Source organism: Limulus polyphemus, unplaced genomic scaffold, assembly GCF_000517525.1.
Source record: "Limulus polyphemus unplaced genomic scaffold, Limulus_polyphemus-2.1.2 Scaffold20, whole genome shotgun sequence".
NCBI classification, from domain to species: domain Eukaryota; kingdom Metazoa; phylum Arthropoda; class Merostomata; order Xiphosura; family Limulidae; genus Limulus; species Limulus polyphemus.
The window spans coordinates 1,802,117-1,814,706 of NW_013665630.1; the positions used below are offsets into that span (position 1 = coordinate 1,802,117).

Genomic DNA, 12,590 nt, shown 5'->3' on the forward strand with positions numbered 1-12,590 from the left:
CGAACAACCCACGCTGACAGCTAGCTTGGGTACAGCTTGTTGATGATAGAGGAGCTTTCAATGAAATAAAAATACCCCAGTGAAATGCAATGTTTTTCAAGGGCTCGAAGGAAGCATTTCGAATGAACCAAAATTGTTTATATATATATATAAGCTACACTAGAAAGCCATCAGTCTAGGTTAACATTTCTGTGTGATTTATAAACCTTTTTTTTTTCGGAGATAAGTCGAAGTACTGTTCGGTTAGTTTCTCCGGTACGACCTGAACAAGTGCTTCTAAAGAACACATCATAACACACAAGTAACAACTATTTTTCGGTAGGTTGGTGAGTGCGATTCAGCTTGGCACGCGCTGCAGGTTGTCAGCTGGCACAGTGCGTGACGGCCGCATGTTAGCACATCTGGTCACGCGCCGGCGTTACCATGGCGACTTCAGCGACACTCCGCATCCCCCAAGCAGTTCAGAAGGGGTCCTTGTAGTGTAGAGTATGCGAAGAAAGAGGGCCAGTTCTCTCTTATCTCAGCTAGGAACGCGACGTGGCTTATAACACAGGACAGGTTGTTTAGTATGGTCACTGATGAAGCTTGGATTTGAGTTGTACACCAAGTTTCAGAGGCAGTAGTCAAACTCAAAAGAACTTTATTAGCTCTACTAAAGATTACATGTGCTAACATTGTTATGTGCGTTGAGCATAACTTGTTTCTAGCTCGGAAATTTGTGTAATTTATGAAAACTGTACACTCTTAGCTGTCTACCGGTTGTTTACTCATTGCAGAAGAACCCAAACTCCTACCCCACACTTCATGGAATCCCATTCCGCTACTGCAGAGCCCGTGAATAGGGTAGCAGAAGCTGATGCCATGAGTGACGATAGTGGAGTGGACTTGAGAACTTTGGCTGGAGCTTTGACCCCGGGATCTAGCCGTAAGAACAAGCGAAAGTCGTCTGAGCCCAGGAGGAGGCGAGAGATCTTACAAATGAAGCAATTTCGTTGGGAAAGTGACGGGAGCGACACAGAGCAGGGCTTTACTGACCGTCCGTCTAGTGGTGACAGTGGTTGCATCCCTGACCCTAGTCCAACAGCCGTTGATATCAGTCTGTCCAGAGCTTCAACTTCTTCTCTTACAGAGTCTCGGGAGAGTGTAATCCAACGACTGAAGTCCAAAGGAGTCCGTAATTCGCGAGCTTCATGCTCTTCTTTTGATGAAGCAGGACCTTCAGGTTTATCAGTGCACCATTATACTCAGCGCCATCCTGCATTCCAACAAGAACACCAGTTAACTGGAAATGGTATCAGTCAGTTCAACCTGGACGGGGCCACAAACAAGCCACATGAGGATCTTTGTAGGCTGGAACCTACACCTAGTGAAGAGGACAGTATACATCCTGCCCTAGCAGAACGCTTTACAGCGTCTCAGCGGCCAAGAAACTACAAAAACTTGAGTCGGCAAAGGAGAATAGAGGCCAATGCTAGAGAACGGACACGAGTTCATACGATCAGTGCAGCATTTGAAAACCTTCGGCGGGCTGTTCCGGCTTATGCCGATAGCCAGAAGTTGTCCAAGCTGGCCATTTTGAAGATTGCTTGTGCCTATATCATGGCTCTAGCCTGTTTGAACGATCTCGATTACAGCCGTGAGCAAAGTCGGCCAACATTTGCTGATTGTGTAGATCTCTGCACTCGAACCATTCAAGCCGAAGGAAGGGCACGCAGGAGATCAAAGGTGAGTTAATTAAAAATATTATGTTATTAAATTTAAAGAAATTCATTAAGTTCGTGTGTAATCTACGAACAGAGAATATAAGCCAGTTAACGGAAATTTTGGTTTTGGTTTTATTTCATATCTTTCAGAAGCATTAAAAAAACGAATTCAAACAAACAAAAATCTATCTTATATTAATTGAGCATAAATCCTAGTGTAGCCCTAATTCACACACTGTGGTTTATAGCTTGAAGTTGCGTATGTGACATGTGGCGCCATCTTTCATTTTTTATGAAAACAAATTGTGGACGGACAGACGGACACTGATGATTTGATTAATAGAATTAGCTGTTTATAACAAACTATTCTATGGTACTAACTTTTAAAAAGTTTTAACCCATAAAAAAAAACCAGTAACAAATTCTTATGTTATGTAGTATACTTTAAGACTATCTTGTTTGTGACAATTCTGTCTTCAAGAGCTTAATTACAATAAATTTTAACAGGTTTTTTATTAGTGTATTATTATTTTGCTGTTAAATGTTATAAAATTATGTGATCAAAATTTTTTTAAGGTTAAATAAAAAAACGATTTAGAAAAAATCATAAGTATTTACAAATATTAATCAACCAGTGAGCATTAAACGGCATTATGATATTAGTATTATGTGCCCAGAATTGCCGCCAAGAGTAACGTGGAGCATGGTGTTTTGTTTATTAAAGTCATGATCAGGAGGTGAAATATGAAACTTTGGAGTTTAGTTTGTTGTGATGACACGTTCGAGTTTCTGATATCTCACGGTCTACCCAGTTACCTAACGTCACTGTTTGGAAAAGTATAGTGAGTTTAATTTCGGAACTGTAGGTGTTAATGCGACAGCTGGGCTATATTCTTTATTATGACGGCTAAAAAAAAGACAAACCAGCCTACGTGTTTGCTTTTTTGTTTTTCACTTTAGATCTATTAGCTTTTATTATTATTTTTTTGTATCAAAATAATATAAAAACATATAAGATATTAGCCCATACGAATATTTCACTTAACCAATATAAAGCCATCGAACATTATTTTTAACGATAAAATAATCTGTCGTGTAATCAAATTTCAAATCGGTGTTGTTGCTGGTACGCGCGTGTGTGTTTGTTTCAATATGGCAACATTAACTGTTTTAACAGTTGGTTTATAGTTAAATTTTGCTTAGACTTAGATGCACACTTAGCTACGTAAGTGTTTACATTACGTTATTTTTTTATGAATTTTAACTATCTAAGTAATATATTTTTTAATTAATCCGAGATTAATTAGTTCTTTAGTACATTCAATTTGTTTGATTTCCACTAAGATTCGTATTCACAAGGTATAAGCTGATCTTTTGGTTGGTCAACCATTCGAAAAAAATCCGTAAGGGCATAAGAAGATATTTTCAACGATCAGTAGAAAAAAAAACGCGAAGTAGAAATCTCTATCTCTGTATATGTGTGTATTACACAGAAACAAATAAAAGCGATATTTAAGATCAATAGTCATGTGATGGCGCTGAATGTCACTTCACTATTCGCCAAGTGATATAACCGCCGTTGATCCGCTTCTGTTTAAACTTCGGTAATAATTTTGTGTACAAGAACGGTTAAGGTAGAGGAGATACGTACTCATATTGGTGTTGCGTTATTATTCTCAAGCAGAATCTCAACAACGCAGCTCGAACTAATTATAGAGTTGGTAATTACTACGCTAATGAAAGGAACTAATACTTTGTACATAAAACCATTTTTTTTCGGCATCATCTCACAAACTAGACCTAGTAAGGAGTGTTTGGCCAGATTTCTGTATTAAGCTCTTCAGAACGTCATGCAGTTCACCCATTCTAAAAAGTATAGTTGTAAAACTGGAGTGTTTTTTATTAAATGAAGTCTATATACGTTTTTGTAAAGTAAAAAAACAACGCCAACTATATCTAACATTATGTACTTGCAAATCTTTTTTTTATTTTTTGCAAAAAAAAAGTATTTCAAATGTTATGCCATTGCTTGATGAATTATTCTAAAATCAACTTCAAGATTTGTTAATATATATATATATGTTAATGCTTTTTATTCAAAACTATTAAGATTAAGAAATTAAAAGAATAACATTACAAGCAACGTATTGTTGTGTTTACCACCAGCGTCATTAGTCTACAGACGCCAGTATGCCCCATAGGGGTCAGTGGTAAGTTTATGGACTTATAACACTAAAAATTCGAGGTTCGATTTCCCATGGTGGTCAGAGCGTAGGTAGCTTTTGTGTAAATTTATGCTCATGCATACAAAACATCAGAAGTTTGCTGCAGACAGTCATCGTATATTTATTGATTTGATACGCGTTCAAGCTATAAAAGTTTTTGTAACAAAAAAATTACCGCACGTAAACATCAAATCAGATTTGTTTTTAAAAAGCTGATTTTGTTATCACACCTTTTGTTCAAACCACCAGATGGAAAGCGGATATCACAATTAATTTAGCATAGCACTTCTGTTAAAGGTGACACCCCCACCCCCCGCAGTGGCTCAGCGGTAAGTCTGTGGACTTATAACGCTAAAAATCGTATTTCGATACCCGTGATGGTCACAGCATAAATAGCCCATCGTGTAGCTTTGTGATAAACTATAAACAAACAAAAGTGTTAAAGGTGACCCAAATTCTACATGTATTTGATAATCAAACAGTAAAATTGAGTAATTAAACAAATAATTAAAAATGTGATTTTTCCTTGTATTTGTTGAAATTAAACATAAAAATGTGTGTTTGAGCTCTTATAGTAAATTTGAGATCTTAACTCAAACCTTAAACATAGCTGACATAAAATAAGCAGTTTTTGAAAGAGATTATTTTACAGTCTCAGTTGCACTGCATGTGTGCCGCCTTGAATCTGTGGCATCATACGGTACATTCTTGGTCGACAAGACGGCTTGTTAAACAGCCATTCAGAAAGTTGGCCCTGACTAAAGCAACCACTTGTTTCTTGCCTTACTCGATCCAGGCGTAACTCGAAACCCCGAGGCTACAAGCTTGTCGGCGCCGCACGCTGTGGGGAGCGAAATCGCACGTGGCCTTACGGGGTCAGCTCGGCGGTCGTTGGCTGCTTGGCGCCATTGCTACTTTCCCGTCGTCCGACGAGGGCCAGATGGACTGGCCTGGACCGCACGTGTTCAGTACCAAAGGCGTGAGAACGCACACCAACGATAACGTCGCAGGTGCCCGTCGGCCCACCCAAAGGCACTTGTGCTTTGATCTGGTCCTGTAACATCTGGGCAATCTTGGCTAAGCTTCTTTTTTGTCAGGCCAATCTACCCTTTTAAAGTCTGTCTGTAATACAGTCGACTGGAAATGCTGTAGCTAGAAAAAAAGTTCCTTCCTTGTCAATGATTAAAAGCACTAGAAGAACTTAGCTTGCAAGAACGAAACAGTACAAGAATAAACTACACCATTGTATATAACTACAATTATACTTAGATTGAGCAATATTATGCTCAGACAAACATTGATATTTGCATATGTATATAGATAGATAGATAAATACATTTATTTGATTGTCTATTAGGGTTGGATTAAGGACTTGGGAGTCCGGGACATATTTTGTATTTTGGGGAGGTGGTGGGGATTAGATCTAAACTTCACAAGTAAATCAAATGCATAATTCCTTTTAAGACACATTGTGCTGGTATATTAAGAGTAACAATTACAAAAAAACGTCGTTTTTTTTGTAATTGTTACTCTTAATTATTTGTTAACTAAGTCTGAGTAATACATAAGTACAAGCGATGGGTAAATAATATACAAAATACTTATTCTAATAATTTTAATAAATATAAAATAATGACAATGATTTTTGTTGTTGTTGTTAAATGGCCGAGTAAATATTTATGAAAGAACAAGCTGTAAGAATGTATCAATGAAAAAATAAAAAAGTAGTTTATAAGAAACGATTAAAATCGCTGTTGTCAATAGCGGCACAGTAGCAAACATGTTTTTCAATGAAACATTCGGTTTTTTGTGTATTTTTTATTTTATTTTTCCCTTATTCAGGGGACCAGGGGTAATTGCACCCATTTCTCCCCCATCCACCCCACCCCCTTTAATTCGGCCATGCGTTTACGTTACTCTGCCGAAATCCATTGTTTTTGTTTCATTTGTCTTTCAGCACACGTTTACGTATCCTTTTAACAAACTCTGGGCTGGGTGTGGTCAAGTGGTTAGCGTGCCGGACTGTGAATTTGAGGCTCCATGGTTAGCGTCACATGTAACAAGAAAGAAATTGCGCTTCGCACTTCGAGACAATGGGTGCGTTATAAGAATGACGGTAAAATTCCGTTATTTGATTACAATAGCCCAAGTAGATGGTGAGCGCTGGTGACTAGCTGGCATCCCGATTGTCTACCAGTTACAAATTAATGACGGCTAGTACAGATGACTCTTGTTTAGCTTTGCGTGAATATTCGAAAACGGACACACCATTCATCTCCACATACTTTATCTGTTTAGAAAGCTTATACTTTAATGTGTCTCTTTTGTGCGAAAAGCTGGGCGTTTAGCTGTACAGTATTTGATTCAGTAAAAAAACATTTAACTTTTAGCACATCTCGAAGATATATATCCACATTTTGTTTTTCCTTTTTCATAAAACCAGCACATTGGATCAAGTAAAGAAGACAAAGCTAATCCTTAAAAGCATTCAACAGGTGGTCTTGTATTCTTCAGGATAGACGCTTTCGATACATATATATATATATATTGTTTGATGTTCAGATGTTAACATTTGAAAGAATTATTTTAATAAGCACTAAATATGCTACTACTTAATACGTACAAACCTAAAGATTTATGTTAGAATCTCAAGAGTGACTCACCGAACCTTTAAATGTAGTATGTTATTGTTATTTAAAGTCGTTCAAACAGTAAGGTGGCGTTGTCCGCACTTTTTGAAGAAAACAGGCGTAAGCTGTGTACAAAAGTTGGTTGCTTCACGATCAGGCTTAACTCGTCGTGGTTAATCCCGGAGCTGCAACCAATAATTCTTTTCATCTAACATGTAGCAGGTGAATCCCCCCAGGGGATCGAGGAACTTGGTTATGGCGTGTTTTCTGCCAGGTGTTCGTGCTCATGGTACAATGCCCCAAGGCACCAGTCTTCATGCATGACTAAACATTCCCACCTGAGCAATTTCCTCAAAGAAGATGCCCTGGTGCTGGTGTCCTCATCTTTTCATCAACTGGTGTGTGGGTTAGCTTTTTCTCTTCAAGAACTGAGAACAAATGAAGTATCCTTGAAATATCATCATTGAGTAATAGGAAAAATATGATCTATTTTGTTATCTCTTGTCTCAAGCAAATAAAGACGAATGATTTTTTATTTTCTGAATACCTTATCAGGGCTAACTAATCGCTGTGTTTGTTTTTGCTGTAAATTATACATTTTCTATTTATCCTTTCCTAAAGAGACGAATGTAGTCCAATTTACATTTTTATTAATCTATGTATTGTTATTAGCTGGGCGATATATGTTTTTTTGAGAATTGTTTACGTCAAACAAATGAACAATATATGGATTTTAATCTGTGACTTGTCACCAAAGAACTGAAAAAAAAATTTGGTACTAGTTTATCTCCCTTGAATGAAGATAACTAAAATTTGAGTCAGAATTTGTCAATGTTAGTTACCAGTTTTTAAAGAATGAATAATAGTTTTGCTCTCTTGTTTTGAAGGTGGACCTCGTTTACTCTCTGACAAAGAGCTAAAAGTGGACGATCTATGTTCTAGTTTGCCTCAAGGAAAGCTGTACTTTACATTTGTCTTACCACTATTGCTGATTACCCATCTGTTTATCCCTAAGAATTGATCATAAATTATTTTTCATTCATAATATTAAGTTAATGATAAAATAGTAGATATAAATCAATAGTGTTTTATCCCTGACATTTTATTAAAACAAAAACATTTTTATTTCCTGTTTATCGTCAACAAAATAGTTGCATAGTCCTCGGATTGTAATTTATCACCAAGATTATCATTTATATAATTGTCTTGTTCCCTATTTTTAAGGATAGGTGGTGTTTTATCTCAGCAAGTGGGTGCTAGGGAATGGATAACCTCGTTGAAATCTAGCTTCTTCAACGATAAAGGATTGATGATGATTTATCCATACTTATCACCAATGCTAGTAATTGAATAATAATTATACCATCTGCTTGCCCTCAAGGACTGAAGACAGATTGAATCTAGCCTCTTCTTATCAGAAGGACTAAGTAATTGATTTTTCATATCCTAGTACTGATTGTAGTTAGAAAAGTTCACCTCTGACATATCACCAGTGTTCTAAATGACCTTTCGGAAATTGTCTTTTTTTTTGTAATTGTTTTTGGGTAAAGAGAGTTTCACCCTTGACAAACAAAGGATAGTGAATTTATCATTTATTTGCTATCTGCTTTTGCATAAAGAGACTTTGATCTCTAACAAAAAATGTTGAGGAAATCCATTATTTATTTCTATCTGATGGCTGGTATTCTATTCATGATTTACTGCCACCGCTGGGGTGAATCAAATACTATATATTATGTTAATAATAAGGTTTAAGGATACAAGGTGCTTAAACCTTGTTTTGTCGCAAGAGCTAGAGAAAATATTTTTGCATTTTACTTATCTCCATAAACTGAGGATATATGGTGTTCAATATACCATGCTTACCAGATCTAAGGAAAGGATTGTCTTTTTTTTATGCAATACCTACCTATTGAGGATAGGTAGTGTTCAAAATCCTGTTTCAACCACAGCTAGAGAAAAGGTAATATTTTTGCATTTTACTTATTTCCACAAATTGAGGATATATGGCGTTCAAAACACCATTTTTATCAGATCTAGGGAAAGGATTGTCTTTTTGTTTTTGCAATACCCACCTATTGAAGATAGGTAGTATTCAAAATCCCGTTTCAACCACAGCTAGAGAAAATATTTTTTTTTTTTTGCAGTCTCCTTATCTCCCGGATGTAGGATAAATGGTATTTCATCGCTTACTTGTTTCTAATTGTAAGGAAGAAATCAACTTTTGGCTTTCACCTTCAAGAAGTTATGAACGATTTGGATTGTTCTTTAACAGTTTTATGTTTAAAACTATTTATCCCAAAGGACTGAGGACTAACTGTGCTTGTTACTTCACTTTTCATTAGATCTAGGGAAGTGGTTAATTTTTGTGTAAGTGTACTTTTATAGAGTAACCAGTGTTTGATCCTTAAGTACCTATACAAACAGGTTAACCGTTTGTGAACTTTTTAATCGAATAATTAACGATAAAAGTGTTGCTTTTTGAATTTTTTAAAACTGCTAGAGAAGATTGTCCCTTTTCCATCTCTTTAAGCCCTGTGAATGATTATTGAGAGTGATTTATGCTCTATTTGCCATCAGTACTAATAATTACATCACACTGTCCCTTTGTGTTTATCCCACGGAAATGAAGATATGTTGTGTGGCTTATTTCTAAATTGTGAAGAGGGACAAGGTGGTATAATGTTCATATTTATCGCAAGAGCTAGCTGGTTAAGTTCGTTTGTTTGGTTTTTCTTTGTCAAGATCTCTGATGTCTTTGGAGATCTTTACAAACTAGGGTTAGATAAGCTTAATGTTATCACCATACTAGGAGTATTGATACAAATATGCAGAATATAATAAGGATATTGGTAAAACTATAACATGATACTGATATGTAATTTACAATATGTATATTTCGTGAACTAGGACTTGTGAATATATTCCTGAAATGTTGCGTCTTACTTGAGTACGGTTAAACGAATGTAGGTTCTAATGGTTCTGCTTTAATCGATAATTCTACCACAGCGAACATCTGGCGCGCGCGCCCACGCTCCAGGACCCTGTGTGTTTAGTTTAGAGAGGAGGTTTGCTACGGGGAGAAGCGGGGAAGAACACATGTGCCTCTGTAATTTTGTCACAGAACGCAGAAGGCTATGTAGTGGGTGTTTCTTTATATATATATTCGAGGAAAGTCCATATTGAGATATTTTTTTATATACACCAAGATATTTCCCAGTGTGTTTATGAATTATAAAGACGGTAAAAAAAATGTTTATATTTCGTAAGCTTAAACAGTAACATTTTTTTAAAATATAATATCAAACAATATGATAATTTGACGACAACGAGAAGTAATAATAGAAAACACACCGTACTTTTACTTCCAGTCAGTAACAAACGGCATTCTTCATGTACCACTGACAATACGAACACAAGCAATAATATCAAACAATATGATCATTTGACGACAACGAGAAGTAATAATAGAAAACACACCGTACTTTTACTTCCAGTCAGTAACAAACGGCATTCTTCATGTACCACTGACAATACGAACACAAGCAAAAAAAAAAAATTACTAAGCGGCCATTTTTTAAAGTTGGGTCAAAAACAAAAACATTTGAAACGGTAAAACTGCAAAGTTCACAATAGAAGTTCAGCAACGGAAAAGGAAAAGTACAGGGTAGCGTGGGGGTGGGGGGTGGGGGTGGGGGTAGGCGTTTGTATCAATCAAGTAATGTTATGCTTAGCAAATAATTGTATAGAGCCAAGAATTGTATATAACACGATATTTACTTTATTTTGTATCGTTTTCTAATACTTATGCTAATGTATGTGTGTGTGCATATATATGTAGAAGGGTCAAGAGATTTCGTATGTAGATATAATTACTTAATGATTCTGTTCTCTGAAACTTGTCGAATTTTGGATGCTACTCAATCAGTATGAAATTATGACTTTTCTGTGGGAACTTTTATTACTGCCTAAAACTTTGACTATTGTTTGCGAGCTTCAGAATATTCATTCATTTGTTCGAAACTTTATTAACGTCTTTGTAATAAGTTTTATCGACAAACCCCGCTCCGATCAGTAAGATTTACGAGACTGTTTCTTCTGTGTGATCTTTCTCCGAGAAACTGTACTAGTTACTAACACAACTCTGTAAAACTTAAGATGTTTATTTTAAGAAACATTAGTTTCGAATCCATAATATCAAACCTTGTTTATTCATATCACCGAGAAAAATGTATTTGGTTGTTTACACGAACGCTAAATGAAATCCGTTTTTGTAACTTAACAATGTGACGTTTTTGGTTCGTTACTCCATCTTACAAGACCACGTTTGCTGGTACCACTATTTGGATTTTTGTGTGTGTAAGTTTCACTGAATGACTTTGGATATTTATTCCACTTTACAAAAGTTTCGTTGATGACTCCTCTAGGTGAGTAACTCCACTATGTTCCAACAGCAGTAGTAACTAGCTATCTTGTATATAATACAATATGGTAAAAACCAATGAACAAAACTGATGAGTTTGGATATTTATTCCACTTTACAAAAGTTTCGTTAATGACTCCTCTAGGTGAGTAACTCCACTATGTTCCAACAGCAGTAGTAACTAGCTATCTTGTATATAATACTATATGGTAAAAACCAATAACAAAACTGATGAGTTTGGATATTTATTACACTTTACAAAAGTTTCGTTAATGACTCCTCTAGGTGAGTAACTCCACTATGTTCCAACAGCAGTAGTAGCTAGCTATCTTGTATATAAATATAATTTAATTATTGATTCATGTGAGTGAGTTTTAATTATTGATTCATGTGAGTGATTTTTAGTTTCTGGTTCGTTTGAGTGGATTTTAGTTACAAACTCCTTTAAATTTTAAGTTACTAGTTCATTTGAGTGGGTTTTAGTTACAAACTTCTTTCAATTTTAGTTACTGGTTCATTTGAGTGGGTTTTAGTTACAAACTCCTTTGAATTTTAGTTACTGGTTCGTTTGAGTGAAAAGTTTGATTCTTAACCCTGCTGAATATAAAATTTTACGCACATCACGCGTAAATTTGTGTTTCGAAACTACCCAGTTCTTAACGCACAACATAAGTTATCAGTTCATCGCATCAATTTTTTTTCTTCTTACTCTTAGTTTGAAATATCTGGTTTGTAAAATAACTTTGGCCTAAAATCCTTGGCTAACCCAAGTAAATGAGTTAAGCATTGATTACAAAATCACCAGTTATGAAGTATGTTTTGACTCATTTGTGTTTATTAAACATGTTTAGTTTTGCATATTAAACCTTCCTTACTAAAAGCACGATTATTCGGTGTTGGAATTTATTTTCTAAGTTCCCTGTGCAGTATTTGCAGTGGTTTTAGTTTTCTTGGTGGACAGCATATTTTGTAATTACGCTGTAGTTGTATGACGATATGCAAAAGGATTGCCATAAATACAAGAGCTTAATTATCTTAGCCCGTCCTGAACAGGTGTTTCATTTCAAGAGTGAGTGTAAGATACAAAAGCCTCTTCTGAAAGTAAACTTTGAAGAAAACAACAAAAAAACAATTCAACATAGATTTCCACTTTTGTATGGAGGGCTAACTGAAAGCCAACGATATTCTCTGTAACCACTTGGTGTGTCCTACTACTGTGGCTGCAATCGATTTCTTGGTTCTACATGTGCTTTCATTCCAAACACGCACAGCTCTGTCGTCCTCTGTGTGCACGTGGCTCGTGCTGAAACTTCCGTCTACCAACAATACTGATGCAGTCCAGCTGTTACCGACGGTTATGGCAATATGGAAACGAACCTAGGCTCCCTGGTTTTATTATCTAGAGAGACTCTGCTGCTGTCACGTGAAAGTCGTGAAGTAGGCAAGTTGCCGCTTCAGCAGTACTACTCAGCCAGAGACTCCTCTATATCTACATTTCTCAAGAACAAATTTATAGGCAGAGAAATAATAATAATAAAAATCTTACGATGTTCATATAAGATGGTTGAATTTTGACAAACCAGATTTTACATTTTGATTTTATCCGCTC

General features: G+C 36.0%; 1 protein-coding gene across 1 annotated transcript in view; it reads left to right on the forward strand.

Moving 5' to 3' along the window:
- The first annotated feature begins 350 nt into the window (after positions 1 to 350).
- The window catches only part of LOC106458096 (protein atonal homolog 8-like), a 22,010-nt gene continuing 9,770 nt past the window's right edge, over positions 351 to 12,590 (forward strand). The window contains exon 1 of the mRNA XM_013917554.2: positions 351 to 1,725. Within this exon, the coding sequence (XP_013773008.1) occupies positions 805 to 1,725 (921 nt within the window). The 5' untranslated portion in view covers positions 351 to 804. The remainder of the gene's footprint in view (positions 1,726 to 12,590) is intronic.